We start from the raw sequence: 21,540 nt of genomic DNA on the forward strand, positions 1-21,540 counted from the left end.
TCCCTCCCTCCCTCCACACACGTACACACAAATTTTTCCTGCACTGTTTAAGAGTTAGTTCCAGACATCATGACTTTTCAAACCTCAATTCTTCAGCATGTACTTGCTAAAAATAAGTACATTCTCTTACATAACCACAGCACAATTTAAAAATTCAGGAAATCTAAATGATACCGTACTACCACTAACAAAAATCATATTCACATTTTATCAATTGTGCCACTGTTGGGGAACAGACAGATGAGGATGGTGGAAACGTGAGGTTAAGAAAATAATTCTATAAAATGGGCCCACTGTGCTAACCCCCACATACATTTTTTTTCAAGAAGCAATTTATCTGTAGCCCTGCCTGGCCTAAGGATATGTCACATTCCTCAGCAAACTACCTGTTAATTGCAGGAGAAATGCAGGCCCAAGATAATGTCAATGGAAGGAACCCAGGAGACTTTTGGGACCAGATCCTGAAAATCTGGGACATAAGGAAAGTTCCTCCTGACCACAAAATATGTAAGAATATTTGGTTAAAAATCCAATTAGAACTGGTCAGCCTGGGCCAAGGTGACCTAGAGTTGTCATAACAGTGGGTACTTGAAAGTCTGATGTTACCCTGCTGTTAGTCAAAAGTCAAGACGTGGACCTTGGCGGGATTCTCTGGAAACTTCTCTGGGACCCCCGGTAAGACTGGAGTGCAGGAGAGGCACACTGTCCTCCTCTCTGAGAGGACCCACTCTCTCTCTTGAGAGCAACTCCCTTCCCTTTTCCTTACCCCTTCAATAAACACATTCCTGTTACTCGGAGCAACATGTCTGAAATCTTTCTGACTTGGTCACAAGAATCAAGGTTTGAAGGTGGGTCTTCGTGTTGCCTCAGTTTCTTGGAAGGCCCCAGCTCTATAATACCCCTAATGCCTTCAACAGAGAATATCTGTCCTGATTCAAGACCCAATCCAGCTTCCACAGGGCATTTAATGGTCATCTCAATTAATCCCCTCTACTCTGGAGCACTTTCAGCCCTCCTTTACCTTTCATGATGCTGGCATTTTTGCCCAGATTGACATTTATTGTCCACTGAGCAGCCAAAGTGATCAGGTCACATCAAACCCTCCCTCTGAAGGTTGCCCATCACTCAGAACAAAACCAGGTCCCTCCCTTGCCCATCTCCTCCATATCACAGCATTATCAATGTCACAGCATATATTCATTTATTATCTGATAGCTTCTCTCAAGGGGCAGGGGAAGAATTTTGTCAACTTATCCATTAATAGTCCTCTCTATGGCTAAGGACTTCGCTTGTCTTGTTCCTGGATAATTCCAGAGACTAGAAAAGTGTTTGCATGCAGAGGTGGCTCAAGATTCCTCTTGAATAATTAATCGACAGTTGTCAAATTTGAGAAAGATGATTAAGATATCCAGAAGTGAATGGGGTTCATTAGAAAAGATGAGAATTATTACTTTAAAAAAATAATAACTGTATAAGGGCTGGGGGATATATCTCAGTGGCAGAGTATAGGCTCAGCATGGATGAGGCCCTGGCTTTAATTTCTAGCACCACAATAAAAGTTTACATGTCTTACAGGGCAGACAAGACAGTGGAAAATACAAACAAGATATCAGCACATTTTCAGAAGGGAAAACAAATGCTTTTCTTTAGGATAAACCCTATACACAGTCTATCAAACTGAAACCAAAAGTCAGGATCAATTTCTACCTTTTTAAGAATAGTTGAGTTTAAACTGGAGATTGCCAACACATCACAACAGGAAGGCTCTGTTGATATGGCCATCCTGACTAGCACACACCCTCTACAACTGCTAAAAGAGTCGCTCACTGGTGAGAGTCAGGTGGCAGAATTAGCAGGCCACCTGCATGTCCCTGCCCTTCAAATGACCACTGCAGTTCTTTTCTTTGCTCTCATTTGCACGTTGTTCACAGACTCTTATTTTTGTAAAATTTTACACACACAGGGCTGGGGTTGTGGCTCAGTGGTAGAGCTCTTGCCTAGCACATGGGAAGGCCTGGGTTCAATTCACAGCACCACATAGAAATTAAAAAATAAAATGAAAGTCTATTGACAACTAAAAAAATATTTTTAAAAAATTTTTAAGTAAAAAAAAAATGTAAACACACATGAAAGATGCAGGAATAGAAAAGAACAGTCCTGTAACCTTTTCCTTTTTTCTCCATATGCTTTCATTGCCCATGCCTCAGTCCCCCACAACTCCCTCTGAATATATACTATGTGTCTCAGACATTACCATGCTGGACAATTTCACTCTGTAGATTCAGATTGCCTTTTACTTCCAGAATGTTTCCCTAGACTTTCATTTTAAATTGTACCCTGCCCCCCACTGCTCTGTTTTTCTACTCCAGGGACTCCAGTTGTTCATGTAGTGGCTCCTCTTTGCCTCTCTTCTATGCCTCCACTTTCTCTCTCACCTTTGAGGCTTGTTTTTTAGTATCATCATCACTCTCTTCACTGTTCTCCTGACTTTCTTCAATGCCCCTTATTACATTTTCATTCAAACCTATTCTCCCTTGGACACCTTACAATGTAGTCTGTATGTCTGAAAATAAAATTCTATTTCTTTCCTGACTTCAATCAATTTTCATTGTATTTCTTCCTGCTTTTTGGTCCACTTCTGACCTTGGTTTTGGAATTCCTGTCTCACACTGTTGATCATAGCCCAATGTTTGTGAAGAAATTTAAATTCGATTGGAGTATCATGTTACAACATTCTTATGCTTCCTGGTTGCTTTTCAAAGAGGAATTGTCATTGACTCAAGTGTTTTAACTTCCATTCTCTTTGGGTCATACAGGTGAACACTGATGACATCTATGCATTTTGTGGGCAGGCTGACAATAGGAACTGGTTCACAAAATCTCTGGTTCAAGAGCTCCCTCTTCTGTCAGAATCATGAAGTGCAGTTTTTTAAAGTGGCTTTCAGGGGTGGGGGGCAATGAAGGAGGTTTATCTCTTTCAACTTCTTGGCTTACTTTTATCATGTACTATTCCAGGTGACCCTATCTTGATTCCTTTCCTTTCACATATAAGACTCCAAAAGATGCTTCTCCCTATCTCTAAGCTCATTCACCCCTAAAAGCTCCAGAACTGCTACCTGTATACTTTTAAGTCCCTTTTTCTCTTTAGTCAGTGCTCATATCTACTGGATTTTGTTTTGTTTTGTTTTTCAGTATTTTTACACCGTCTCTTTCTGAGGGTGATTTTCTCACAATACCCTCTTATCTCTTTTGTTTTTTTCCAGAGACCCTGACTGTGGCCTGTAGTGGGAGCTCATGAGGTAGCTCTACTGAAAACTGATATTTACTTTTCCATTTACAGTAACTCAAGTTTGTGCTGTCCACTGGCCTCTAGTGATGCTGAAGGTGAAGGATTTATGTGATTTAATTTGCTTCTTATTGATCTATGCAGTTTTTTGGAAGATATAAAAGGGATTGAGATTTAGGCAGCAGCAATTAATTACTCTGGATTATCTGTAAGTACCTCATTTATAATTCTTAATTAGATATTTCTTCCTAATGTCTGAAATTAGATTTCTGGTTCCCCCTTTTCCTCCTGCAGTGACTATTGCAGGGGATGCTATTGTGCTCCCCTATTACCCTGCTTCAGAGCTGAGGCACCTCTTCCCCAGTGGGAAGTGCAGAGGTATCATGGCTGCTGCCTGCTCAGGGCGGAGTGAGCACTAAGCACTACTCTTGGCCACGGCACACTCACCCAGTGCTACTTACCCAGTACACCCTACTCCATGAGAAGCCAGCAGCCACTGGCTGGCTGACACTAAGATAGAAACTGGGCTCCTGGCCTTAATCTGTGACAATCCCATAGGGCCATTCCAGCTCAGCTGAGGTCTCAAGCATTGCACATTGGTCCCTCTGATCTGCACAAACCTACCTTTCTCACTTCCCTACAGGTGTATATCTTGAGAACACCCCTTAATAAGCTTCCCACAAAAAGTTCTCCATCTCAGGGCACTTTCAATACTCAACCTAAGGCAATCACCCTTCTAAAAAGACTTACTGAATTATGAGACAACCGCTGTTGTAGTTTACTGAATACATCGATATGTTCTTCTCATAAGAAAACTCTGAGAAAGACACTATAATTCTATAACTGTCATTTTTCTATCTCAAGTGAGAAAAGAAAATCAAAGAGAAAATATGTTATAAAGCCACAGGCAGGAAGGGAACCCAGGCACTCTGCCTCCAGAGCCCTCTCCTCCACTTCAGCCACTGCCACCCACTCTAGCTGTGCACTCAGCCTCCCTTAGGAAGACCTTAGCCAGTACCTCCTTGCATCTGCCGATGCCCTGTTCCAAACCCTATGATACATACCACAATGATCACAAAGAGTAAGACGCTTTTATTCTTTTAACATATAACATTTTCACTGGGGGATCGGTGATAACATTCATTGCTAAAGATGGAATTCAATCTTATAAGTTTGTCTTTTGAAACTATAGCATTAAAACAAAGAAGCATACTTGTGAATCCCCCATTACCACCTGCCAGGTCACAAGATTACTTTTCATACGTATTGTGCATGTGTATGAGAAAGTGCATGTTATCAACCACTGCTCTATAGACTTGTTTTTTATTTTACTTCAATGTAATAAAAAAATATTATAATATGTCTCAGAAGTTCTTACCTCCATCTTGAAATTTGCTTAATCTTTCAAAATACGATGACATGGGGGCCTGTACAATATCTAGGATGGCCAGAAGTGTTCTTGTCAGCCTTAATAATTCACTGAAACTATAAAATCCAAAGTATATAAGATTCCGAGCCAGGTGAACCACCTTAATAAAAAAAAGGGGGGGCATGGTAAAGAAGACAGAAATGAAAAGAAGAACATTAGGAACACTGGTATTTTAAAATCTGAATTAGTTCAGATATTGCTAAACTTTATAATTCTTTAATACCTAGGAGTTAAAATCCCTGTAAAAGCAACCCTTAAATTTTGATTTATTTTGAATTATTTAATATTTATTTTATTATTTATTTGAATTATTACCTCTTTATTGAATATTAGCTCATTTAAGTCAGTAAGATACTACTTAATAAGTGGTTAAACTAATTACTTCAGTAAATAAATATTATCCATGAAACTTGCCCATAAATACATGTTCCTTATTCTGCTTTGCAGTCTTCTGTATACTATGAGACACAGCAAGTATGAGAGGCAGCCTCCAGGATGTGGCCCCCACTGTACAGGGTCCTCTCACATTGTATAGATTGGTCTCTGTGACCAACAGAATCCAGCAGAGTGATGACATGCCACTCCCAAGATCAGATGATAGAAGACTGCAACTTTCATCTTGGAGTCCTCTTTGTCCTGCCTTGCCCTGCAGGGAGCCAGTGACATGTCATGGGTACAGTCAGCTCCCAGAAAGAAGAAGCTGAGGCGTTTAGTCAAAAGCCAGCCAGAAAGCATGGCTACCAATAATCACGAGCAGCAGACCATCTAGCCCAGATGACTGCCATCTCGCTCAACATCTTGACTGCTCCCTCTTGGGAGACCCTGAACCACAACTACCAAGCTACTCCCAGGATCCTGACTCATAGAAACTGTAAGACAATAAATGAATGTTTTTGTTTTAGGCTACTATGTTTGAGGGTAATATGTCACACACCAATAGGGAGCTAATACATTAGGTATCCTGTAACAGAATCCTCTAGGTTTGCATCATTCCAAAAATGATATCATCACTGGAGACATTTTAATTCAGTAAAATGAGCCTAAAAATATCACCTCTGTGAAGATAAGGGGAAAAAAAAAAAGCATCCAAACATAAAGTATGAAAAAGTATCCTCATTTATCAACTGTAACAAAGATAACATATTCAAAAAAATCAAGGGAAACAGTAATTAATAGATATTAAAGTATTTTGATATCTCATCAAAGTACCAAATCTATATTTTATCAATGCAGAGAATCATGCTGTCATGAACTAAACTATCCAATTACCGAAACACCCTAAATACCAAAGGGAAAAAAATCTTTGATGCTTAATGTATCTAATTTTTGACAGGGAACATTTAATTACTTTATGAGTAACCATTTAAAAATACCTCAAATGTTAGTTTGTTTTTTTCTTTATCCCCAAAAGGAAAGGGCTGATTTACAACTTCTTTCAAGTATTCCTCAACAAATTCCATCGTTAGTGCAAATTTCCTCTTCATATCATTTCTGGAAGAGTCTGTTATAGAATCATATCTGGAAAGACAGAAGATAAGGCAAGTTAAACTGATTATAATAATTAAAAAACAGAAAACTATGTACTTTAACTTCCTCACTTGAAGACTTTGTTAAATCAATTAACCCTTCCAGGTATCATCCTGCATCTATAAAACGGGGCCATTGTGAAATGAGAAAGAACACATACAAAGTACTTAAATCAGAGTGAACTATAATATCAAACTTTTAGCTTATCATTATTCTTATTATTTCTGCATATTGGCTTCCAGAAAGATGTTTCTATTATCACTGAAAATTGTCATTTTGTTCTCAAAAAGAATATCTTACAAGCCTATGATCCCAGTGGCTCAAAGGGCCAAGGCAGGAGGATCCCAAGTTCAAAGTCAGCCTCAGCAACTTAGCAAGCCCTGTCTCAAAAAATAAAATATATAAATGGTTGGGGACATGGCTCAGTTGTTAAGCATGCTGGGATCAATCCCTGGTACCGATAAATAAATAAATAAATAATCTAATTTGCACTTGGAAGATGAACAGTGTTAGGATACACACATGCCTTTCCATTGTATTTCATCTCAAAATTAAAGACAATTGATTTTGAGTTCAACTGCTAAATTTATAGTCTTGAGAAATGTTTCCCAACGTACTCATGAATCGTGATCTTTGTGGGGATTTCCGTCCAGAGCCTGGCATAGCGAACAGGCACCACAGACTCCTGAGGGTCTCGGTCAACGTGCATGTGGAGCATGAGGCGACAAAAAGATGCCCGGAGGTCGAACGGGAGGCTCTCATCCGACACGCACCGCAGGATCAGATCTACAGAGAGCTGTGTAGAAATCTGGTTTATGGCCAGATACTGGCGATCCAAGCACATCCTTGCAAAGAGGTTTAGCTGGTACCTTAAAAATATGAGACATATTACATTGTTGATTTCATCTTGATAAACCTCCTAAACTTCATAGTAAAAATTGATGTCTATTTTGATGATCTCTGTATTTCCAAGTGCTTGTGATACTGAGTCAAACTCTGTGAGTGGAAGTTCAAGTGATAAATAAGGACACAGACATGAGATTGTCTCTCTGCCCCTTTATTATAATTTCTCCTCTTTGTTCCAGTGACGTGTGTCTGGCCCAGGTTGTCACTGTGTTCCAGGTTTCCTGGGATTACAAAGACACTAGGCTGGAAGGCCAGGGAGCACAAGTCACATGACACCATCTCGCCCCATCCCCAGACTCCTGAGCCGGGGGCTCTAGAATCTACACGCCAAGTTTGCTCCCACAGTTCCCAAACCAAATGTGATCAGTTCAAACAGTGTCAGTACTTGGATTCATCAGCCTCTGAGATGAAGAGTCAGCCACGGGTTTGTTGCTGTAGCTGTAGAAACCAGGGAAGGAAGGCATTTTCTGCCTTTCTCTGATTCCTGCCTCTTGGGGCCAAACTGGTCCCTGGGTTGCTGCCTTCTGTTTTCATCCCTTAAGCTCAAAGATGCCCGTTAGGATCTTGTCCCCAACACACTGACACTGGGAACGACCTTCAGTACTTCTGCTGTACATCGATGAGTTTTCATAACTACAGACACCAGTTTCTCCAAAGCCCAGGTCAGCAGGTATTAAAGAGTGCTGGTATAAAATACTGGCTGCCCTCCTCTGTGGCCACCCCACAGTGAGGTCAGCTTCCTCAGCCCAGGTACCGCTGCTCTCTCAATTTGTGCCCTGGATCCTAACTTGTCTCCCACTCTACTTGAAAACAGAAAGAAACCTCCACACACAAAACTCCAATCTAGAGGAAACTCGGGGAACGGCAAATGGTGTACATGGAAAACACAGACGCCAACTTTCCTTTTGACTATTTGACGCAGTTAGTCCTAAACATTTCAGCTACCCCAGTTCTGGAATGACTTTTAAAATCTCCTCTTCACACAGACCTAACTTTTAGAGGTTTCAGAGAATCCACTCTCGATGAGTATGTGAAAGAGTGAATTATGACTCTATAGTACTTCACCTGTAGTAGGTAAGGACCTCCAGGTCAGCTTTGGTGCCTTCCTTTGCTTCCTGAGCCAGGTGCCGAATAGCTTTGCCATGAGGCTCCTTGTTGCTGTCAATCCAGTACAGCCAGACTTCTTCGTCATCCAGGTCGTCTGGTAGGATGCAGCTCTCCATGGGGTTGTCTATTTGCATGGAGACCAGCCTTGAAATCAGGAACATGCAAAAATCTATCAGGAAGCACGCTTACAACTATGATTTAAAAAATAAAAAAAAAAAAACCCTACAGAACTTTAAAAATAATGAACAGAAAAAAATGCCTCCATGATCTATCTGCCTTACTTAGTTTGGATGAGAATGTCAGCATTGCCAGGACTCAACATAAATTTACAGATGAGTTCTTGAGTGACAGGGATGGCAGTGGTGTTAGACACACAGAGATCTGACAGATAATCCAAAAACCTGGCAAGAGAAGAAAAATTAAATGGAACATGAAGGCGAAGCATTTTACGAAATCATTACAATGAAAATATAATTTGGAATATAACAAGAAACTTATTTTTATATTTTTAATAATTTTTCCATGTGACATTTTTCTAATGTGTTGCTTCTCTACTGCATCATTAGAAACAAATTAAACACTCCATGCTTTTCATTTAATACAAACCTTCATTGAATACAAAGGATATGTTTACTTCTATTTATTTGGTGACATTCTTTCCTCAGCATGGTGACTTATGTTTATAAAATCATTTATCTGCCTTAAAGTGACAGTCCCCAGGATTGATCTCAAAACAAAACAGATCAAAGCTAAGGCTGGACTGAATAAAACAGGACATAGCACATGCTTCATGAAAGTGACCATGACCTGGTCCAGAGAGAGGACCAGTTCTACTTTCTAGTATTTATTTGCTATACTACTTAGTTAAGAAAACATTGCCAATGTTCATTTCCCTCAGATGAAGCAGTATGGCGAAATCAAAGCAGAACCATAATCCCCAGATTTACTTTTACTTCGTATTCTATTCCTATCAGGGCATTCTTGGGCATACTGCTCTGTTTTCTCATTTCAAAAATGTGGATAATATAGCTCAGTGGTTGAGTATGTGCACTAGATAAGCAAAACTCTGTATTTAATTCTCAACACACCCACACAAAAAAATGTGGATAATAAAAGATAACCAGTATTCTTCATGAGAATGTGCAAGATTTTAAATGAGATGATGTATATGAATATATTTTGAAAGCTATATATAGGTTATCAGAAGGAAAATTAAGTACATTAAATTATAAGTCTAGTTCTGGGATGTAACTCAGTGACAGAGCATTGCCCAGCATGTGCAAGGCCCTGGGTTCAAGTCCCAGCAGGGTAAAAATAAACAAATGATCAGTTTCTAAAGGGTTTTGATCTCTAACAAAGAAATAACTATATACCAATAAACCCAACAGAATTTGTCCAGGAAAGTTAGTGCTACCAAAGAATTCTAACTTTTAAAATTTCTAAAAATAAAACCAAAAGCCCTGGTCCCCACTAGAAAAGAACGAACGCTACATAAACCACTTCAAACCTTGGCTCCCGGTTCCTCCTGAGTAAGCTGACAAATGTTTCTATTTCTTTTGCTGTGATATGTTTCTCTAGTAGTTTTCTGTTGTTGTGCAACAAAGCTGTGATAGTATCTTCTGCCAAAATATCATAGCCAATCTGGGACTGCATGACACAGAAATTCTTAGCAATATACTCCTGCAAAGAAGAAAGACTGTCAGAATGTGCCGCCATACAGCTCAGAAATCAAGGTCCTCTCAGGGCTAGCAACACGGGTAACTCATTCACAACAGAAAACTTTCTAAAAGTTTTGTCAAAAGAGAAGCAAGTAAATATTTCTTCAAAAAAATAGAGCTTTTTGAGGAAGGCAATTAAAACATATCAATATAAATATAATTTAAATTATGATGAAAAATACATTGCTAAAATGATTTTTAATATGCATGCTTAAGCTCTTGTGAGAAAACCAAAAATAAATATAATTAAAATAACAAATCTTTACAACTTGGTAACTTAGGATTTCATCAGCCTAACAGAGGCTCTTTCTCTGAGTTTTCCCAAAAGCCATGACCAGTGATTTTGGCAAGATGATGAAAAAGAAAATAACTATTTGATATTTCAAGACATGAGATCTATGCATCTACCTGAAGACTTTAGATGGATCTGGGTTGATTTCTTTCTTGTATATAAACTACAATGATCTATAAGATCTTTTCTTTAAAATAATTGTAAAAACTTAGTAATTTCTTATCATTAAAATGTAAACTGGGGTGGGGATGTAGCTCTGTGGTAGAATGCTTGCCTGGCATGCATGGGGCCCTGGGTTCAATCCCTAGTACTACACACACACACACACACACACACACACACACACACTGCAACCAAATAAGATAATGTAATCAACCATGTTGCTAATCAGATCCATTCATTCAGTAAAAATTTCTTAGGGGCCTCAAACATTCCAGGCACTGATTGGGAGACTAGGGGTATGGCTGTAAACAAGACAGATAAGCTATCATGAAGCTTTCATCCCTGTGAGCAAACAAATATACTCTCATTTCACATGTTGATAAGTGAAATGCAAAAAACAGAAGGATGGAGAAAAGTGGCAACTTTAGATGGGAGATGCCAAAGAAAGGACATGGGCACAAGGATGGAATGATCAAAAGGAGGCAGCCAGGGGAAGACCTGAAGAGAAGCCCTCTAGGCAGTGAAAGAAGCAAGTGCAAAGGCCCTGTGGTAGTGGAACTAAACTTCTTGTGTTCTACAAAGAAGAGATGGCCATTGCAGTGAAAGGGAAGTAAGCAGGGGAAAGCAACAGCTGGAGTTGGAGAGGTAAGTCAAAAAAGGAGTCCTTGTGAGTTATCGTAAAGAGCAAAAACTAAGAACAAGAGAAAGCCACAGGAGTTTCAATTAAACTTTAGTTATTCTGCTCCTTACTCTTCACACTAACTCTCCTATACTCCCAATCACTATTGCTCATTTTTAACATTGTGTGTATAAGCAACACATCTCACATAACAATAGAACTAGTGAGCTGAAACCTTCTACATCAAATGTTTTCCAGTTCCTGGGTATTCTCCTTGGGAAGGCATCTCTGTTTCTAAGATGGGAGAATGTATTGATTAGAGAGTGGTTTTGCCTCAGGCAAAATTTACTGGAATATATCTATTCCTTGAAAATGGTATTGGTTTGCACAAATCTAATTATGTTCTAGGCAGCATTTTTGTGGTCTTTCAAAATGATGACTTTGTATATTGGTAGCCAATTAAGTAAAGTAAATGTCTTCTGTTGGTGTATCATTTTAAAGATATGTATTGATTTACACACTTTTATGACCACTGTAGTCATACTCTGATATCGGGCAAACTTCCAAGAAGTTGGTAAATAATTAAATGAAATTACAGGGTTATCAAATTCTATAAATAATAACAAACAAAGACACACCATTAAAGACCAGGGTGAGCACTAAATTATGAGTCAACTCTGTTAGACTGTAAAGTACAAGTGATGATATGGGAAAATGAGGTAATTATGCAAAAAAGTAGGCCTTTTGCCTACATTTAAAAAACCTTGTTCTTAAAATCATCAGAAAGCTATTTTATGCTTATTATAAAGCATTCTTAATGCAAAAAGAAGTAATAAAAGGGTTTTTCAGCTACCACTGAGATTCCACTGGAGCACACAGGGACAGGTGAGGGAAAATAAAATTCAACCCTCAACGAACACGGACTTCTTCGTTCCTTCCTCAGCTCAATGATCTAAAACTTGGGGAGAGGAGAGGAAGGAAAAGCTGACCCACAGCCATATATGCACAGAAACCCAGGCCAGGTCCCCAGAGCATGTCAGCATTTACTTGGGATGAACCACGTGATTAGGCAGAGGTGTGTGCACATGTGTATATGTGGCCCTTGCAGTGTTTGCTCATCAGAGGATGTTTTCAGAGTGGAAACTGCACACAACACAAGGAGCCTGGGTGCAGTTAAGACTAAGGGAGTGAGAAAACCTGAACATGCCATGCCAGAGAAAGGACACCAACTAAGATGTGCTGCCTGGGAACCTACCACAGGGAGCAGAGTGACCCACCCCAGGACCTCTGGCACTGAAGCCCATGGCAGGGATGGAGAACAGGAGGATGGATCCTCAGCAGCCTTCCAAAGGCTAAGCACATTCAAAGATGGCACACATCCTGACCTTATGGGACTGAGGGCCCCAGGGACGCTGCAGACCTGTGAACTCTTTCTGTTAATTTCATTCTCTAATGATCCAGCACTATTTGTATGGGTGGCATGGTGGCCTATCTAGCAAAGCATAGTAATCTCCCCTTTTCCCAAGGGATACATTCCATGACCCACAGTGGATGCCTGAAACATGGACAGTACCAGACCCGACTTAAACTGTTTTTCCTATACATACACACCTATGATAAAAGTTTAATTTATAAATCAGGCATAGTAACATATTAATAATAATGAATAACATAGAATATTCATAATAAGATATCATAATAAATGTGATTTAAGATGATAGATTTATGTCTTGAGCAGCCAGTTGAGTAATGTCTATATTTCTAGAATTACTTCTAGAATCTAGCAATTAATATTTTTGAACCAAAGTTGACCATGGGTAATGGAAAGAAGATAAAATGAAATTGTGGATAAGAAGGGATTACTCTGTTTTTTCAGACCCAAGAAGAAAACTAAAGACAAGTAAAATATGCTGGGTAGCCTCATTCCAGACCTCCTCTGAAGACTTTAGACTCTCAGAAGAGGACGCACCTCCAATGCAGATTCTCTGAATGCCTGAATGTCTGTCGTTTTTTTTTCTTTTTGTAGTTGTATATGGACAGAATGCCTTTATTTTATTTGTTTTATTTTTATGTGGTGCTGAGGATCGAACACAGTGCCTCACACATGCTAGGCGACCACTCTGCCGCTGAGTTATAGCCCCAGCCCAAGGTCTGTCATTTAACATTCTGGATCTTGAGTTTTCCTCCCATGAAACATGAACAACTCTATCCACTTTTATCTTGCCATCTTAAAGGAATGTAGTGAAGTTGCAGGCATAATTCCAGAGATAACATTTACAACTGGAAAGAAAGATGCTTATTCCTGGGGTTACATTTGAAAATATTTAAGGATTTATGTACATTGTTCCCTTGCTTCCATTCTTTCCCATATTATTTATCTCCTGGCTAATCTGTTTTACATATTTTTGGACCTTTATGAATCTTTGAACAGAATTCCAAAGCCAATGTATTTTATTTAACACATCCTTCCTAATATATATATATATTCTTATATATTTTTTTGGTAAAAAAAGAATATACATATTCTTTTTTGCCAAAACACTTTCAAACTACCCAGAGACAATAACACAATGATGGAGCGATAACCATAGGCCTAAGGGGAGAGCTCAGGGGTGGAGCACTTGCCTAGCATGCATGAGGTCCTGGATTCAATCCCCAATACTGTAAAGAAAAAAAAAAAAAAAAGAACAACCTCCAACTTTAGGCAAGTTATTTAACCTCTTTGTTTGTCAATTCCTCATCTTAGTATCAACTAAACTGAGTTAATCTGTGAAAATTGCTTACAACTAAGCCTAATGCAAAGTGAGCACTCTAAAATACTACTAAATATTCCTAACAACCTCTACCCTGCAGGACTGACACTACAGGCTGTGGGGTACTTAGGCCCTCCCCCAGCCCTCTCCCACACCATTCTTCATGGAATAACCTCCTCAGCAAAACTTATGGTGGTGTATTCTGCCTTCCTGGTTAAGAGAAACATGGAAACTAATTTTCCAAATGATAATTAATTTTAAACAATTTTATGTTAAACATTCACATTATTGAACACAATGCAAAATATTATGTACTTTTAAAATAAAATGAGACCTGAAAGAAATTTCATTAGGAGCCAACAACTTTTAGCTGCATCACACGTGGCTTCCCTGTCCTCCTCAGCTGTGAATATCTTAGGGCTGAAGTACCCTTTCTAGCAGCCATCATTCTTTCTTCAAAGGTCTCTGTTCCTAAAATTGCTTTTCCTAACCAATTTATGAGAATGATTCTCATCCTACTCAGATGCTTTCTTCTCCAGGAATCTGTCCTGGGTTCCCCAGCCACAGCTGTGCTCCCCCTCTTGAGAACTTCCATCCTTGTCTTCTGTCTCTGCTCCCCTCTGCCTCCCCCTTACACTTCAGATGCACATGCCACATGTTTTCCACTAGAAAACAAACTCCTTGACCACAGATGTTGAGGCTGTACCTTGCAAGTTCCTCAAGCCAAGAAATGTTCCATTCCTCTTTACATAATAGACCCCGTACCCCTCCTGCCCAGAAATTAATACGTTCACATAAGAACTCAGGATATCCTCACCCAAGCAGGGATTCTAATTTTATATGGAGGAATAAATAACTATGTTGGCTCAAAAATACTTACAGATCATTTTTGTGCTGCCAATATAAAACACTTCATTGCAAAGTGAAATTCCTAATTCCTACTTTCTTACACTTTACAACAGCAATGAAAAGAACCCTGCTCATACTTCATATGTGAAACAGAATTAAGAATGGGGGCCACCTCTGACCTGATTTTTCCGGTAATCCTGCTGTGAATGCCTGAGGACGCGGTAACAGAGCCGTAGCATGTACTTGTAGGGAGCGTATCTTTGGTCCCCCAGGTCTTCGAGCCTCAACATAGAGCCTTCTCCTGCTTTCTCTTTAAAGGGTGCTTTAAGAATCCCAAATACCTATCAGGAATAAAAAAAAAAAATGCATATTCTAATAAACATGCTTTATGATCATTTTTTTTTTTACAAATAAGAACATTGGCTCAAAAACACTTTTGTAACATTTGAGTAGAATTAATGTAAAGGGGTGAAAGTACTTAGGATACAGGACTAGAATGTTCAAGGGACAGAAAACCAATGCTAAAAGAGTTCCCTAAAGTGAATGACAAAAATATTGTTTAAATAAAATGCTAAATTTTATTTAGAAATAATGTTTTTAAATTGGGAAATAGAAAGATGTTCAACTGTACCAAGCTGCATGTTTAGATGAACTAAATATAATTTCTGTATGCTTTTGGGTATTTTCCTACTATTTTCTATAACTTCCCCAAATCAAAATAATATAAAGAAACCATTTACTTTTTATCTGAAACTTACATCAGAAAATTGCTTCCAAATATAACTTTTACCTCTTCCTAGGGTCAATTCAGAAAGAGGAAATAGCAATCCTAAATATATATGCACTGAATACCAGAGCACCCAAATATAACTCTTTCTAAAAGAGTAAATTCACTGTTCATGATATACAAAGATGTGACCAAGTCAGTGAATGTATCAGAATTAAAATATAATAAATAAGGACCCACATGGGCAGCTGATGGGACCCAGTGAGCCAGATGTTTGTAAGAAAGTTAGCAGTTAGGAAGTATTGGAAAGCATTGAGGATAAAATTTGCTTTGAGTAAGACAGCAGGTAGGCTCACCTGGAGACTAGCTGGTAGGATGAGTAAACCACTAGGAAAGAACAGGCAGTCAAGGGAATGAGCATTAACACAAGAAGAAAAATGGAAAGAAATTCTCATTTGGAGCCCATGAAATGTGATAGCATTTCTTCAATAATTGTGTATTTACTAAACTTTGCATGTTATATTTATAACACTGAAATTAAAAATCTGATTGAAATTAAAAATATGTTGGTTAAAATATTAATAAATCCATACCAGGTCCCAAACGTCTTTGAAATCAAATGTTTTATATAAAAGCATTGCTGATGTCAGAAAATGCTTTGCTCCAATTAGATTTATAACCCATTATTTGAGAAAAATATTGACTATATATACTATATACTGTGTCTATTTTCCTTTCTCAATTCAACGAGAACATGTATATTACTAACATAATTGTTAGTTATGTTTTAAGTATCTTCCTTGAGTCCATATGTAATTCACACAAAAGCCCATTACTTTAAGTAGCAAATAACAAGGAAAAAAAATAACATATAAAGAAGGACATGTCCAGATGTGCATGTTATCAGGAAATGAACTGATTGACTGGTATATTATAAATAATTTCAGGAAGATACAATAAAGGAGCAGCTCTAAACTCTCAGGGAAAAAATTTCAGAATATTGTATGGTGTACTTATGAACCAGTGTTCCTAGAGAAGTGAAGAAGTAGGAAGAGGATGGAAATGGCATTTTCCAAGTTCATCTAGAAATTCTACCTAGACATTTTTGCCAGCAGTTTCTGGAGAATCTGACCACAAAGGTTTTTTGGAGATCTTTGGTAGGCTGCCTCTGAGACGGCCCCCGATGATCCCTGCCTCTTGATAATCACATCCTGTGGAATCTTCTCTCTTTGACTATGGGCTGAATTTATTAACTTTCTTCTAACTAAATACAGCAAAATGCATAACATATCTAATATAAGATCATAAAAGGGCTGTGGCTCCTATCTGGGGGTCGTGTCTTGTTTCCTCTTGGATCCGTCACTTCTTTTTTTAAAATATTTTTCAGTTTTAGGTGGACACAATATCTTTATTTTATTTTTATGTGGTGCTGAGAATCGAACCCAGTGCCTCACACATCCTAGGTGAGCACGCTACCACTTGAGCCACATCCCCAGCCCCTTGGATCAGTCACTTCTAAGGGAAGCAAGTTGCCTCCTCTCCCTGGAGACTCCACTGGGAGAGGCCCAAATGAGCAAGCTGGGAAGTGCATCTTCTCTCATGTCTCCTCTCAACCTTGAGATGATGGCAGCTCCACCCGACTCCTTGACTTACTCTGAAAGACCCTCAGCAAGAACACCCACCTAAACTGCTCCTAGAGTTTTAATCCACAGAAACTTCAGAAAGTGTCTGTCTAGGGGTCATTTATAACACAGCAATAGATAATTAATACAAGGACTTTCCTGACACCATAATTTAAAAAACAAAATAAGCAAATTTAGCTTCATAACAAAATTCACCTGTGCCAATATGTTTTGTTCCCTCATTAGTTTTTGACGTTCTCGGTTCGGCTTGGTGATAACCACATCCAGAACTTCTTGTCCATTATTAGGCACATCAGCAACAAAAAAGATGAGGTCTTCCAATAATTTGGTTACAAACCTATCATAAAATGAAAAGGAAATTTTACTCTGTGGCTTAATTTTGGATTTTCTTTTTACTAAATGTAAGAACTGAAACAATGGAAAACAAAGTATTGATAATACAAATCTTTAATAAATAAAAGATAATATCTAATGCAGTTACTGTTTACCTTAACTTTTATAATAATATTCCTTCTCCAGTTCCTACTACAGCCTCTCTGCCTCTAGGTCTAATTGAGTATTTGCAGGCTTTTGTGAAATACAGTCCCAGGTACCTCAACAACAGATGAGCTGGTAAGATAACACCACCAGATTCTTTTCCATGACTGATCAGCAAAGTAGAGTTTTTTCCATTTCAGAGAAAATGGCTATCCCTCTAAATTACTAAATTCAAACTTTATTTTTACTATTCACCCAAGCTACTGCGTTTCAATTTATTCAAATGTACAGAACAAATGCTAGGCGCAGTGGTGCATGACTGTAATCCCAGTGGCCTGGGACGTTGAAGCAGGAGGTTTGTGAGTTCAAAGCCAGCCTCAGCAACATAGTGAGACACTTAGCAACTCAGGCAGACACTGTCTCTAAAGAAAATATTTTCAAAGGCTGGGCATGTTGCTCAGTGGTTAAGCATCCCTGGGTTCAACCCTTGGAGGAGGAGGAGGAGGAGGAGGAGGAAGAGGAGGAGGAGGAGGAGGAGGAGGAGGAGAGGAGGAGGAGGAGGAGGGGAAAATTTTAAACAATCTGTGAAAAGAAACCAAGTAAGCAATTAGACACTGTTGTGAAAGTATCAACTGTTCTATAAAAACCACAGTATTCTAAAACCAAACACCAATGTTCACTTGTAACTTGATATTGTGGTTACTGTTGTTATTATTATAACTATTATGTGAACTTCAGTGGCATTTAGTCCCTGAAGTGTTTTGAAAATTCCTCCTTACTTAACTTTTTGCTCCCTCCCTCCTCTGCCTGTTCTTTGTAATTTTTTATGTTGGTAGGTAGATGGAGGCAGCCAGGCTTCATATTATTACAAACACTGGTAAACTTATTTGAACTCTGTATTTTTAAAAGAGATTTTGAAAGTTATTGATGATGAAATAAACTTGTTATTTCGTTTATAAATATGATTTTATAGTAAAACAAAAAATATTTAAATTAGCATCCCCCATGTACTGGTAGCATAATCATTCACGAGTATTAGCATGATACATCATGATCATATTAATAATAAAACTACAAGTGTCTCAACTATTACAGAACTGTTAGAATATATTTCGTCAGGAAACATCCTGATCCCATCTCCAAGGATCCTATGCCTCCTTAGTGTTCCTATTTTAAATTTTAACTCAGTTCTTTGGAAAATGTGTCTAGCTGATAGGATTCACTGACATCTCAGAAGGCAACCACAGAAATAAAAAAAAAAACACATGTGCATTAAATATGATGTGAACTTCTTTTGAATTATGACTTAATGTCTTCCAAGTCATTCAGTTCTTCGTAAAACAGAAAACAATTTTTTTGAGCTCAGATTACTTCAGCAAACTGAGATTAGTTAAACCTAGGTTGCAATCTGCTCAATATAAGTCCAGCTGGACCATAAATATTTGCATTTATTTTCTTTTTAAAACTATCAATATTCATTTTCTCTTTCTAATTCTCTATTTAGATAACTAAGAAAGCCCAATTTGTGGTCAACTAACATCACTCTGCTTCAAAGTCTTCTAAATATCGTGAAACCTCCCGATGGTTAATGGAATGATGATGAAGAAAATTAAGTACTGACTGAATATCACTGCACACAAGCCCAAGCTGCAGAGCCCTCCCCAATGAGGGAGCGAGGGAGGCCAGAAAATATGAATATTTGGTTTTCGTTTGGTTTGGGTTTTGTTTCTGTGTTTTTTAATATTTCATCTCAAGCATCCCATCTATGGCCAAAAAAAAAAAAAAAAACTGGTTTGCTTTTCATACTCCAGTTCTGTATTGGGTGGTTACATCTTTTTAACTCATGTAATTGTACTAATTTTTGTTTATTAAAAACTTTTTCTGGGGCTGGGGCTATACCTCAGTGGTTCAGTACCTGCCTCGCATGTGTGAGGCACTGGGTTCAATCCTCAGCACCACATAAAAATAAATAAATAAAGATATTGTGTCCATCTACAACTTAAAAAATAATTTAGAAGAAAACTTTTTCTGTGTGACTGACTGTCAGGTATAGCAATAATGATGTACATAAAGTATATAATGTATATGTGTGTTGTGTGTATATGTGTATGTGCACATGTGTGTATATATATATGTTTGTGTGTGTATGTATATATATATGACACAGCACATCTGAAGACATTAATAAGAAGTTTCATGGATCAGAAATCAAATAAGAATAACACAGTGAAGAGCCTGGCTAACATTCAACCCTCACAAGGTAGCCAGAACTGAAAGCACATGGTAGAGATGACACTAAAGACATAAAAGCAGGGAATAAAGTTGGGGTTCTCTATCTCTTCAAATATCCCCCCAAATCCAGTGGTCCCTTTAGGCTCTGGTAGTGAAGGGAACAAAAAGCACATGATAGGACTTGGGCTAGCCACTTGTGATCACGATGACCACTGATCACCAGAGGACCTGAAATCTCAGCACTCAATACCAGACCCAGCTCTGGGCTAGTGGGAGCAGGGAGACAAAATCCAAAGCTAATAGAGAAAATGAATGAACATAGAGAGGAAAAGCAAAAACCTCCCACCTGAAAAGAGACGAAAGAGTGAAATTCCAAAACACATGAAAGAAACCAATTAAGAAAGACGACCATCATGCTAAAGAATCAGGAGACTAATTCATTACCAATAAAACCAAGTAACAGAACAATTTCAAAATAACTTTTAAATAATTATTATTTTTTGGTCCTCCAATGGATAAAGAAAGTAGGTATCTACCAAAACTATATAACATTTTAAAATGCTAGTATGAAGGAAGAATGGGCATATATGCAAAGAACCTAAAGAAATCTAAAAAATCACAATTTAAATCACTTAAGTAAAAGTCTAATTGATGAAGGTAAACTATACTGCACATATTCTAAGAACAATTAATGATCATATGATAGTATAAAAAATGAATATAAATAGAATAGAGAGATTTAAAAAGGCAATTATAAAAGATTAAATTAGGAGTTGAGGAAGATGATTAAGAGGAGACTATATGTATTTAAGGTGTTTTGACAGAAAAGAGGAAAATGGAAAGAATCAATATTTGAAGGAAAGTGGATAAAAAACTTAACATTAAAGGAAGACATACATATTCAGATTAAACTAACTGTCAAGGGGAAAGAACAAAAATAAAACATCCCCTTGAAAACATAGTGAGACATTAGGACATTGGGGACAGAGAAGAAAATCTACAAAATTACCAGACAGTAAAGAAAGATTACCAGTAAAGATAACAAGAAAACAGAGATAACAATTGACAGCATATTTCCTAAGAGCAACAAAAGATTCCAGAAAATCATTAAACTATAGCTATAAAATACTATAAGAAAATACTTGTCACTCTAACATTTCACACACAAATTGTCACTTAAGAGTAGAGGCAAAACTTGGGGCTGGGAGCGTAGTTCAGAGACACAATGCCTGCTTGGTATATGTGAAGCCCTAGGTTCCATGCCCAGCCTGAAAGAAAGAGAGAGGGAGGGAGGGAGAGAAAGAGGGGAAAAAAGAGTAGAGGCAATATAAAAACATTTTAGACATCTTTATATATGTGAAGACTAAAGATTATAACCCAACAAAGAGCTCTATTGAATGGACTGAAAACAAGTGAGCCCAGAGAGAAGTGAGATGCAAGAATTAAAAGCAAGCAGAGAGAGATAATTAATCACTGGAAAACAACTTTTAGAAATTAAATTTCTCAGTGAAAATGACGGTTCAGGGGGTGCAGTGGTGCATGCCTGTAATCCCAGCGGCTCAGGAGGCTGAGGCAGGAGGATCATGAGTTCAAAGCCAGCCTCAGCAAAAGCAAGACACTAAGCAACTCAGTGAGACCCTGTTTCTAAATAAAATATAAAATAGAGCTGGGGATGTGCTCAGTGGTTGAGTGCCCCTGAGTTCAATCCCTGGTACCCCCCCAAAAAGGATCTTACATCACAATTTATATGACACATTTGTTCTTTTGTATGTATCAAATATAAAATAAAACTACAAATGAATAAACACAGAAC

The 21,540-nt window shown here is 38.1% G+C and overlaps 1 protein-coding gene across 8 annotated transcripts in view; it reads right to left on the reverse strand.

The window, feature by feature from the left end:
- The window catches only part of Itpr2 (inositol 1,4,5-trisphosphate receptor type 2), a 484,436-nt gene that overhangs the window by 314,460 nt on the left and 148,436 nt on the right, over nucleotides 1-21,540 (reverse strand). For all 8 annotated transcript variants that reach the window (XM_048787344.1, XM_048787341.1, XM_048787343.1 and 5 more), the window contains 8 exons: nucleotides 17,214-17,355; nucleotides 14,828-14,989; nucleotides 9,763-9,935; nucleotides 8,537-8,656; nucleotides 8,214-8,399; nucleotides 6,860-7,111; nucleotides 6,089-6,233; nucleotides 4,665-4,815 (listed from right to left, as the gene is read on the reverse strand). In XM_048787344.1, the coding sequence (XP_048643301.1) occupies nucleotides 4,665-4,815; nucleotides 6,089-6,233; nucleotides 6,860-7,111; nucleotides 8,214-8,399; nucleotides 8,537-8,656; nucleotides 9,763-9,935; nucleotides 14,828-14,989; nucleotides 17,214-17,355 (1,331 nt within the window). The remainder of the gene's footprint in view (nucleotides 1-4,664; nucleotides 4,816-6,088; nucleotides 6,234-6,859; nucleotides 7,112-8,213; nucleotides 8,400-8,536; nucleotides 8,657-9,762; nucleotides 9,936-14,827; nucleotides 14,990-17,213; nucleotides 17,356-21,540) is intronic.

The sequence above is a fragment of the Marmota marmota genome, unplaced genomic scaffold, assembly GCF_001458135.2.
Source record: "Marmota marmota marmota unplaced genomic scaffold, marMar, whole genome shotgun sequence".
Taxonomy (NCBI): domain Eukaryota; kingdom Metazoa; phylum Chordata; class Mammalia; order Rodentia; family Sciuridae; genus Marmota; species Marmota marmota.